The sequence below is a fragment of the Pseudophryne corroboree genome, chromosome 4 (assembly GCF_028390025.1).
Source record: "Pseudophryne corroboree isolate aPseCor3 chromosome 4, aPseCor3.hap2, whole genome shotgun sequence".
NCBI lineage: Eukaryota > Metazoa > Chordata > Amphibia > Anura > Myobatrachidae > Pseudophryne > Pseudophryne corroboree.
The window spans coordinates 82,654,459-82,666,660 of record NC_086447.1 but is presented as its reverse complement, the minus strand read 5'-3'; the positions used below and the strand labels follow the sequence as shown (position 1 = coordinate 82,666,660).

Here is a 12,202-nt window from a genome sequence, read left to right as displayed (position 1 = left end):
TTCAAATCCACAGTTTTAAGTGGCTCAAACCAATGTGATTTTAAGAAACTCAACACCACGTTGAGATCCCAAGGTGCCACAGGAGGCACAAAAGGGGGCTGAATATGTAGCACTCCCTTTACAAATGTCTGAACTCCAGGCAGTGAAGCCAGTTCTTTCTGGAAGAAAATCGACAGAGCCGAAATCTGGACCTTAATGGAACCCAAGTTTAGGCCCATAGTCACTCCTGACTGTAGGAAGTGCAGAAAACGACCCAGCTGAAATTCCCCTGTTGGGGCCTTCCTGGCCTCACACCACGCAACATATTTTCGCCAAATACGGTGATAATGGTTTGCGGTTACTTCTTTCCTGGCTTTTATCAGCGTAGGAATGACTTCCTCCGGAATGCCCTTTTCCTTTAGGATCCGGCGTTCAACCGCCATGCCGTCAAACGCAGCCGCGGTAAGTCTTGGAACAGACAGGACCCCTGCTGTAGCAGATCCTGTCTGAGCGGTAGAGGCCATGGGTCCTCTGATATCATTTCTTGAAGTTCTGGGTACCAAGCTCTTCTTGGCCCATCCGGAACCACGAGTATCGTTCTTACTCCTCGTTTTCTTATTGTTCTCAGTACCTTTGGTATGAGAGGCAGAGGAGGGATTACATAAACCGACTGGTACACCCACGGTGTCACTAGAGCCTCCACAGCTATTGCCTGAGGGTCCCTTGACCTGGCGCAATATCTAGTTTTTTGTTTAGGCGGGACGCCATCATGTCCACCTGTGGCCTTTCCCAACGGTTTACCAACAGTTGGAAGACTTCTGGATGAAGTCCCCACTCTCCCGGGTGTAGGTCGTGTCTGCTGAGGAAGTCTGCTTCCCAGTTGTCCACTCCCGGAATGAACACTGCTGACAGTGCTAAGACGTGATTTTCCGCCCATCGGAGAATCCTTGTGGCTTCTGCCATCGCCATCCTCCTTCTTGTGCCGCCCTGTCGGTTTACATGGGCGACTACCGTGATGTTGTCTGATTGGATCAGTACCGGCTGGTTTTGAAGCAGAGGCCTTGCCAGACTTAGGGCATTGTAAATGGCCCTCAGTTCCAGAATATTTATGTGTAGGGACGACTCCTGACTTGACCAAAGTCCTTGGAAATTTCTTCCCTGTGTGACTGCCCCCCAGCCTCGAAGGCTGGCATCCGTGGTTACCAGGACCCAGTCCTGTATGCCGAATCTGCGGCCCTCTTGAAGATGAGCACTCTGCAGCCACCACAGTAGAGATACCCTGGTCCTTGGAGACAGGGTTATCAGCCGATGCATCTGAAGATGCAATCCCGACCACTTGTCCAAGAGGTCCCACACTGAAAGGTTCTTGCATGGAACCTGCCGAATGGAATTTTGCTTCGTAAGAAGCTACCATTTTTCCCAGGACTCGTGTGCAGTGATGCACCGATACCTGTTTTGGTTTCAGGAGGTCTCTGACTAGAGAGGACAGCTCCTTGGCTTTCTCCTGCGGGAGAAACACTTTTTTCTGTTCTGTGTCCAGAACCATCCCCAGGAACAGTAGGCGTGTGGTAGGAACCAGCTGTGACTTTGGAATGTATAGAATCCATCCGTGATGTTGTAGCACTTCCCGAGATAGTGCTACTCCGACCAACAACTGCTCCTTGGACCTCGCCTTTATAAGGAGATCGTCCAAGTACGGGATAATTAAAACTCCCTTTTTTCGAAGGAGTATCCTCATTTCTGCCATTACCTTGGTAAAGACCCTCGGTGCCGTGGACAGTCCAAACGGCAGTGTTTGGAATTGGTAATGGCAATCCTGTACCACAAATCTGAGGTACTCCTGGTGAGGATGGTAAATGGGGACATGTAGGTAAGCATCCTTGATGTCCAGGGATACCATGTAATCCCCCTCCTCCAGGCTTGCAATAACCGCCCTGAGCGATTCCATCTTGAACTTGCATTTTTTTTATGTATGTGTTCAAGGATTTCAAATTTAAAATGGGTCTCACCGAACCGTCCGGTTTCGGTACCACAAACAGTATGGAATAGTAACCCCGTCCTTGTTGAAGTAGGGGCACCTTGACTATCACCTGCTGGGAATACAGCTTGTGAATTGCCTCTAGCACAGCCTCCCTGCATGAGGGAGTTGTCGGCAAGGCAGATTTGAGGAAACGGCGGGGGGGGAGACGCCTCGAATTCCAGCTTGTACCCCTGAGATACTACTTGAAGGATCCAGGGATCCACCTGTGAGCGAGCCCACTGATCGCTGAAATTTTTGAGGCGGCCCCCCACCGTACCTGGCTACGCCTGTGGAGCCCCCGCGTCATGCGGTGGACTCAGAGGAAGCGGGGGAAGAATTTTGATTCTGGGAACTGGCTGACTGGTGCAGCTTTTTCCCTCTTCCCTCGTCTCTGTGCAGAAAGGAAGCGCCTTTTACCCGCTTGCATTTCTGAAGCCGAAAGGACTGTACCTGATAATACAGTGCTTTCTGAGGCTGTGAGGAAACCTGAGGTAAAAAATTTTCTTCCGAGCTGTTGCTGTGGATACGAGGTCCCAGAGACCATCCCCAAACAATTCCTCACCCTTATAAAGCTCTATGTGCCTTTTAAAGTCAGCATCACCTGTCCAGTGTCTGGTCTCTAATACCCTCCTGACAGAATGGACATTGCATTAATTCTGAATGCCAGCCGGCAAAATATCCCTCTGTGCATCCCTCATATATAAGACGACGTCTTATGTTCGCAAAATAGTATCCCTGTTTGACAGGGTTACAGACCACGCTGCAGCAGCACTATCTGCAGGTCTCAGTCTAGTACCTGAGTGTGTAAATACAGACTTCAGGATAGCCTCCTGCTTTTTATCAGCAGGTACCTTCAAAGTGGCCGTATCCTAAGACGGCAGTGCCACCTTATTTGACAAACGTTTGAGCGCCTTATCCACCCTAGGGGATATCTCCCAGCGTAACTTATCCTCTGGCGGGAAAGGGTACGCCATCAGTAACTTTTTAGACATTACCAGTTTCTTATCGGGGGAACCCACGCTTTTTCACACTTCATTCACTCATTTGATGGGGGAACAAAACACTGCCTGCTTTTTCTCCCCAAACATAAAACCCTTTTTTAGTGGTACTTGGGTTAACGTCAGAAATGTGTAACACATTTTTTATTGCCGGGATCATGTAACGGATGTTCCTAGTGGATTGTGTGTATGTCTCAACCTCGTCGACACTGGAGTCAGACTCCGTGTCGACATCTGTGTCTGCCATCTGAGGGAGCGGGCGTTTTTGAGCCCCTGATGGCCTTTGAGACGCCTGGGCAGGCGCGGGCTGAGAAGCCGGCTGTCCCATAGCTGTTACGTCATCCAGCCTTTTATGTAAGGAGTTGACACTGTCGGTTATACCTTTCACCTATACATCCACTCTGGTGTCGGCCCCACATTTATCGGCATCTGCTCTGCCATCACATAAGCCTCCTCATCAAACGTGTCGACACAGCCGTACCGACACACCGCACACACACAGGGAATGCTCTGACTGAGGACAGGACCCCACACAGCCCTTTGGGGAGACAGAGAGAGAGTATGCCAGCACACACCAGAGCGCTATATAATTTAGGGATTAACACTATATTGAGTGAAGTTTTCCCAATAGCTGCTTGTATATACAATATTGCGCCTAAATTTAGTGCCCCCCCCTCTCTTTTTAACCCTTTGAGCCTGCAAACTACAGGGGAGAGCCTGGGGAGCTGTCTTCCAGCTGCACTGTGAAGAGAAAATGGCGCCAGTGTGCTGAGGGAGATAGCTCCGCCCCTTTTTCGCTGACTTTTCTCCCGCTTTTTTATGGATTCTGGCAGGGGTATTTATCACATATATAGCCTCTGGGGCTATATATTGTGATATATTTGCCAGCCAAGGTGTTTTTATTGCTGCTCAGGGCGCCCCCCCCCCCCCCCCCCAGCGCCCTGCACCCTCAGTGACCGGAGTGTGAAGTGTGCATGAGGAGCAATGGCGCACAGCTGCAGTGCTGTGCGCTACCTTGGTGAAGACTGATGTCTTCTGCCGCCGATTTTCCGGACCTCTTCTTGCTTCTGGCTCTGTAAGGGGGACGGCGGCGCGGCTCCGGGAACGAACACCAAGGCCAGTTCCATGCGGGCGATCCCTCTGGAGCTAATGGTGTCCAGTAGCCTAAGAAGCCCAAGCTACCACCAGTTAAGTAGGTTCGCTTCTTCTCCCCTTAGTCCCTCGATGCAGTGAGCCTGTTGCCAGCAGGTCTCACTGTAAAATAAAAAACCTAAAATAAACTTTCTTTCTAGGAGCTCAGGAGAGCCCCTAGTGTGCATCCAGCTCGGCCGGGCACAGAAATCTAACTGAGGCCTGGAGGAGGGTCATAGTGGGAGGAGCCAGTGCACACCAGATAGTACCTAATCTTTCTTTTAGAGTGCCCAGTCTCCTGCGGAGCCCGTCTATTCCCCATGGTCCTTACGGAGTTCCCAGCATCCACTAGGACGTCAGAAAAAAATGGTTACCTCTAGTTATCTGACAGAGGGTCCTACATGGGATGTTGCTATGTGACCGGCGGTCACTATACCGACGCCGGGACCCTGGCCGATTCAGAGCCAGACAGTTGGAATGCTGACTAACAGGGACTACTCCCACTGATGGGTGTCCACGACGACACCCATAGAGTGGGAATAGAACCCGTGGCGAGTGCAGCGTGCCACCGAGCCCGCAAGGGGCTTCGTTACGCTTGCCCCCTGCCGGCAATCTAGAGGTCGGGATCCTGGCATCGGTATGGTGACCAATGGATTCCGAAACGCCGGTCACCCGAACCTAACCCTCCTACATATAGGGCTATCAAAAACACATTTCCCAGGGGAGAATCTGTATGCGTCTGGATATAGCAGATGCATTAGCAGTAGGACACTGAATACTAGCGCCATACTTACATGTTTTAGCTCTTCTTTGGAAAACTTGTCATATGGAGTCTGCTCTAAATATGCCACGTGTTCCGTATTGGTGGATGCCAAGCCGGGCACTTTGCCCTTCTTACTCCCAGCTCCGTCGCCGTATGGATTATGGAGCGAGTCGTAGTGAAGCATAGTGATAATTTCCTTCTTCACCATCTCTTCACTTTTCTGCAGATCTGTGAGCGGTGGCTCCACGTTCAACGGCCTCAATATGGTCTCATTCACCTGTGGAGCAAACAGACGTTAAACTGGGACACAAATGCCAAGAACTTGGAAGTGTTCAGTGCTCTGGAAATGCCAATTCCATCTCTATGTCCTCTTTCCAGAATTGCATAGGTCCCTTCCTGGGTCCCAATTCCTCTGTGAGGTCCCTGAAAAGATCATCCAGGAGGGTTGGATTTACAGCAGCGCCTCTTAGCTCTTAGTTCAACGCTTACCTGGCAAGAGGCACTGCCGTGGCTCACAAAAAAATAAGGCACCCCCTTCCTTCTTCACACAATGCAAAGGAAGACTATCCCATAACATACACCCATAATACAGGTAAGTGGATCAATAACCGGGCATTCATAAAAATCGGTAATGCTACCCAAAAAAACAGCTAAAATATTGACAAATTATAAGTATATAGTTGTTTCTTTCCACGATACTCTTCCTAGATTACTTGCTGTTATAATCATGAGCGGATTTCAAAACATGCTCGCTGGGGCTTGTAGTTCCCCAACAGCTGGAGACGCTCCAGTGACCACTAATGCAAGAAGCAAACAGCCTCCTCTGTGCCAAACTGTACCCCAGACAAGCACGTAGAAACACGGTGGTATATGTACATGAATTATTTACTCTGTTCCGATCGATTACTCCAACACTGCGGCTATTATAAAAAACGGCAGATAGCAAAACAGACTTACTTCTGAGGGTCTCGGCAAGGCCTTCTGCACCGCTGTGTGTCTCTGCTTCAGCTCCCGAGCCCGCTGATCATCTCTAATTGCCTACAGATGGGAACAAAGCAGTAAAAGGATAATGTTAGATATCCTTCAACATAAACAGTTACCTGCAACCAGAAGCCCCCAGTAAGCCGATTGTCACGTACTGGGTGTAACAGTTTATGTTTAACTTACTGTAAATGTTTTACTACTGTTTGAGTGCCTGAGCAGCTCAGCCAGTTCTACATACTTCGCAGTGGTTCTTACTCAAGACTGATGAAACGATTACTCATTTTTAAATGAAGATTTTGACACTACTATGAACAGTCAAGTCATCAACTGGGGGAGGTGGGGGGAGGAAACACAGAACTGTAAAAGGTACGCTATTATTTATGCAACTCAAGTTCCATCCAGAGGACAAGTTGCTAGTATGATCTACCGTATATACTCGAGTATAAGTCGACCCGAATATAAGCCGAGGCACCTAATTCTACCACAAAAACCTGGGAAAACTTATTGACTCGAGTATAAGCCTAGGGTGGGAAATGCAGCTCTAGCCGTACACAGCCCTCAGTGCCAGATATGCCCTCATAGTGCCAGATATGCCCCCACAGTGCTGCCAGTTATGCCCCCACAGTGCTGCCAGATATGCCCCCACAGTGCTGCCAGTTATGCCCCCACAGTGCTGCCAGATATGCCCCCACAGTGCTGCCAGATATGCCCCCACAGTGCTGCCAGATATGCCCCCACAGTGCTGCCAGATATGCCCCCACAGTGCTGCCAGTTATGCCCCCACAGTGCTGCCAGTTATGCCCCCACAGTGCTGCCAGATATGCCCCCACAGTGCTGCCAGATATGCCCCCACAGTGCTGCCAGATATGCCCCCACAGTGCTGCCAGATATGCCCCCACAGTGCTGCCAGATATGCCCCCACAGTGCTGCCAGATATGCCCCCACAGTGCTGCCAGTTATGCCCCCACAGTGCTGCCAGATATGCCCCCACAGTGCTGCCAGATATGCCCCCACAGTGCTGCCAGTTATGCCCCCACAGTGCTGCCAGATATGCCCCCACAGTGCTGCCAGATACGTTCCCTCCCCAAGTGCCAGGTATGCCCCACAGTGCTGTTACTTACCCCTCCGTCGATCCCGCGCTGTCTTCTGGAGGGACACGAAGCACACAGCGTGCGCGGCTCTCCTGTGTCCCTCCTGCATCTTCGGCGGCCGCGGCGGGTCTATTATAGGAAGTGCCGGTTCGTGATCAGAGGTCACGAACGGGTATTTCCTGTAATAGAACCGCCGCTGCTGCCGCCGGAGATGCAGGAGGGACACAGGAGCGCCGCGCGCTGTGCGCTCCATGTCCCTCCTTCACACTGCTCTGCCTCTGCCTGCACTGACTCGAGTATAAGCCGAGGTGGCTTTTTCAGCACAAAAAAAAGTGCTGAAAAAGTCGGCTTATACTCGAGTATATACGGTATTCCATCACGGAACACTGTAATACTACCACAATGACATCTCTGCTCTCCAAACATAGTTACATTTTAAACACGTATGAGAGGACATCACTTGCCACCAAATATCAGGGCACCGATAGGACTACTTACATATATTCATGTCACATGTGATATTTTTTCCCACCTGTTTGCGAGACTCCACATCAGCGGCATCTTCAATAAAAGTGTCTTCGTGGTCTCGCTCCTCGAGCTCTCTCTCCGCATTTTCTGGCAGGACGATCTCAAAGTCGTTTTTCGGAGTCGGCAGAGACATTAACCCAAGGCGTAGCTGCTCCCGGGACTCTCTTTCCTGGTTGTAAAACATTTGTGGAACTTCAGATATCAAGGTAGCCATTATTCAAGTTATCAGATAGAGGATCCAACATATAGGTCTGCTTAAAGCACATTGTTAACTACCCTTTACTTGATGTGTATGGTGGGTGGTGATGGCCACTTATTCCTGCCCACTCAAACGAAAGCCTTAGTGAGATGCTAAGACCTACAAACGTATTACACATGGATAGATGATGCTGTGGGGTTGTGGTTTGTCATATTATGCTGCTGAGAACTTAACTTTTAGAATCCTATCTAAATGTTCCATACCTTTCCCTGAGCACTGTACAATAACTAGAAAGTGACTGGACCTGTATGACTGAAGTTATCTAGTAGGACTACACTCTCTCAACAATGAAAAATAACTAAAAACTGGAATGTTAAAAAGAAGCCTATAATTACTATTATAGCCCATAAAAACAGTAATATATGTTGCAGATTCATTTAGCTGCTGGCAGTACCGAAACTAGCAGGAGCTAGGGAAACTGCCAGTAATTAGATGCTAGAACGCACTCTACATTAATTTTTGCTTGCACCCTCCAGAGGTGAAAGTAAACATCCACATTGAGTGTATCCTCTGAGCTGGTTGTGCGGTGGGCTTGGTGGCTCGCCACAGGTTCTATTCCCACTGTATGGGTGTTGTGGACACCCACGAGTGGGAACAGTCCCTGTCTGTTTCACCTGGGCGGGATTCTGGCGTCGGTATAGTGACTGGCAGTCTCCTAACCGCCAGTTGCACAACCGCATCCCGGTTGCAGGCTCCCGAATGGGTAGCTCTTGGCACTTTACCTGGGAGCAGAGGCAGTGGGGTACAGCCCGCGGTTAACTGAATCTGCCCCGATGTCTTTCAATGTTCTTCTTACCAATTGTTTCATGTAAGCTGGGTCATTGTAATCTACAGATCCATCCTCCGGGTTGATGTTCAACTTATCTCGCAGTGGCGTCCTGCCTGGTGTGGCTGCGATAACTGGTTTAGGGGTCATGCCACCATGAGGGGTTAATCCTTCCGAGCTCTGAGAGGGTGTTCTAGAGAACGAAAGTGGGGAAAGAACAGAAAGTGGTGGTAAAACGAAGAAAAAACAAAAGACGAGAGTAGAGAAAGAAAGAAACAAACATCTTTTCTTGCTTCTTTTTAGCCAAACATGTATCTTAAGGCCCATACACACTTGACGATGCACACATCGTTAACGACCGTCGTTAACGACTTCCCTTGAACTTCCCTTGAACAGCTGAGCAAACGACATGAGCATACAAACTACCAACGACCAAAGACGAAAGACCAAAGACCATTCATCGTTGAAGCATCCAAGCTGAACAGTTTATTAAAATAATGAGCTGGGAACAGGGCTGGTGAACAGTGGCTTGGTCGTTGGTCTTTCACACCATACACATTCAACGACGTCTCTAGTCAGTAACGACCATAGTGGAAATTGAGCATACATGCTCCACAGATAAGCGAGGGTCGTTAACGTCCCGCGGGGCCGCGCATCGGTGGTCGTCGGATGCATACACACTTGACGATATAATGAGCAACGTCGTTGATGAGGGCTGAAATGAACGACGTCGTTCATTTTATCGTCAAGTGTGTATGGGCCTTTAGTCACAATGGAATGTAACTAGGACACACCAGGAAACTGTGCAGATCAATTAATATGCGACACTTGTATATCTGTGTGCGACAGATGGTCATACACCAGCTCTCTCTCTCCGACACATTATACAATGTTGAAGCATCACAAAACAAGACACATACGTGGCAATCACACAAGAATATGAATTTAGACCAAGTTCTGCTGAAAACAAACCATGTGTGGCAACCTAAGTCACATGCAAGATTAAGTCACAGATAATTCTTCAGAATCTTGTGAAAACATAATTTCTCAGAGAATATAGAGGTCTATTTACTAAGCCTTGGATGGAGATAAAGTACCAGCCAATCGGCTCCTAACTGCTATGCCACAGACTGTTTGAAAAATGACAGTTAGGAGCTGATTGGTTGGTACTTTATCTCCAGCAACTTTATCTCCATCCAAGGCTTAGTAAATAGACCCCATAATCTTAAACCCAGGAGTAGGCCCATCATAATATCATGCCACAATGTTTAGAGATATGCAAAGATAGTTTTATTAGTAAAAGATTTAGTAGAAAGGTTAGCTATAAAAGTATTAATTGGGAAACATGCTGTAGCATCTGAGAAGATCAGTAATTTATGCCATATAAATTTGTACATTTCAGGGTTGGATGGTCTGAACCAGAGGTTCTCAAACTCGGTCCTCGGGGGCACACACAGTGCATGTTTTGCAGGTAACCCAGCAGGTGCACAGGTGTATTAATTACTCACTGACACATTTTAAAAGGTCCACAGGTGGAGCTAATTATGTCACTTGCGATTCTGTGAGGAGACCTGCAAAACGTGCACTGTGTGTACCCCCGAGGACCGAGTTTGAGAACCTCTGGTCTGAACCAAGGTTTAAAGAAAAAAAAAAAAAAACTACTAAATCTGCCTAGCATCAGCTAAGACTCCACAAACTCCTCCCCTAACAATCCTATAGGACAGGAGGAAACCACAACTAACTCAATCTTAAAAGGTAAACAACTCCCTAACATTAAAGAGGCAGTACACAGAGAAACACTAATTTCCTTCATGTTTATTTCACTTCACACCCTTCAGTCCTATTGAGAGGTCTCTGAGTATACTTTGATTATTTTAGTCCATCTACATGTATTCAGATGCAATAGGAATAATAAGCAGTAAAAAAAACAACAACCTGATATTATTGAAAGATGTAAAATGAATCCTGTCAAAGCCGGTCCTAATAAGTTTGGATTGTTAATGTTAGAAAGCATTAAAACATGGTTGATCAAATTTCTAATACAGAGCAATGGGGGTCATTCCGAGTTGATCGCTCGCTGCCGTTTTTCACAGCGTAGCGATCTGGCTAAAAATCGGCTGTTCTGCGTATGGGCCGCAGTGCGCACGCGCCAAGTACTTTCACACAAAACTATGCAGTTTCACACAAGGCCGAGCAACGCTTTTCAGTCGCTCTGCTGATCGGTGAGTGATTGACATGACTGAGGCGTTTCTGGGTGGTAACTGACCGTTTTACGGGAGTGTGCTAAAAACGCAGGCGTGTCTGATGAAAACACAGGCGTGCCTGGGGAAACGGGGGAGTGGCGGGCCGAACGCAGGGCGTGTATGTGACGTCAAAACAAACTAAATAGTCTGCAGAGATCGCAAGGTAGGAGTAGATCTGCAGCTACTCTGAAACTGCATGAAAATATTTTGGAGCAGTTCTGCTAACCTTTCGGTCGCACTTCTGCTAAGCTAAGATACACTCCCAGAGGGTGGGAGAGAGTGTATGAGCCTTTACTTGGGTATTTTGTTCTAGCTTGGGTAAAAGAAACCCTGTAACATAGAACAGGCATGATGTAAGGCTATAAAAGGTTTGCATCCACGTCAAAAGTACCGTCACCATACCGTGACACGTGGTCTAAGGTAATATATGAAAGGAGATTATAAGCAGTAGCTGGAAGACCACGACACACCATCTACGAGACCTCAGGCACTTTGCTGTATTCCACATGCTGAAAGCACATGCAAATAGTAACTTGCTTACCTGAATGGAGTGGAGAGGACAGTGTTCGGTGTCTGGACCACTTGTCTCTGTGGAGTCACCCCAGAGAAGTCACTCTCATGCAAGGGAGTGTTGAGTCCACCTTTCAAAGGGGTATCCACATTAGTAAGTGCCATCAAGTTCTGTGCTTCCTAAAAAATACACATAACCAAAATTATAGGATTTATGGATCAATAGATTACAGCAGGGTGCTCAACACACGGCCCTACAGCTTTTGTGGAACTACATATCCCAGGATGCCCATCACAGGTTTACTACAGTGACCATAGTTACAGTAACAAAAAATGGCAAGAACATTGAAAAGCTAACAAAGTACTGAATTATAGCCAACAAGTACAGTACTGCATTATTTATATAACTTATATATGTTCCGTTGTGAGAGGATCTTTTGATAGACGCAAAGAAGGGTCTGCTGCTGCGTTAGGATCAGAAGGTGATCTCACTGTGGGATAAGATGTGGGAATAATGGACAAATGGAATAGGGTGGTGGTGGTGGTGGGTAACAGTGAATGTCCAGCAGATAATCACATCCACTTGGAATGATTTATTATTTTTGAGCAATCCTAAGGGTGGCACCATGTCATTCAGTCTGAAGGCCAGAAGATGAGGAAGGCTGCAGCCTAGCTGTCCACTTACACTGGTTAAAAGTCAACAGTCTGACAACAGGCACTCTCACCCAACTTAGGATACACTCTGGTTCCACTAGAGTCAGGTAACTGTAGGTTCAAACTAGAGGATTAAATACAGAGACAGCTGAGGCTTTCTCCGACTAGATATGCATTCAGTTGTCCGTCAGTAGTGGAGGCCACCCATGATAGTGATCAAGAGACACTGATGGTGACCAGAGTACCTGAAGACCATGGTCCTCCCAGACCATCCAT

General features: G+C 47.9%; 1 protein-coding gene across 1 annotated transcript in view; it reads right to left on the bottom strand.

Annotated features, from left to right (window-relative positions):
- The window catches only part of CDC5L (cell division cycle 5 like), a 143,577-nt gene that overhangs the window by 25,678 nt on the left and 105,697 nt on the right, over window positions 1-12,202 (bottom strand). The window contains exons 9-13 of the mRNA XM_063915206.1: window positions 11,304-11,452; window positions 8,550-8,712; window positions 7,499-7,663; window positions 5,849-5,929; window positions 4,923-5,168 (exon numbers count right to left, since the gene is read on the bottom strand). Coding sequence (XP_063771276.1) covers window positions 4,923-5,168; window positions 5,849-5,929; window positions 7,499-7,663; window positions 8,550-8,712; window positions 11,304-11,452 — 804 coding nt within the window. The remainder of the gene's footprint in view (window positions 1-4,922; window positions 5,169-5,848; window positions 5,930-7,498; window positions 7,664-8,549; window positions 8,713-11,303; window positions 11,453-12,202) is intronic.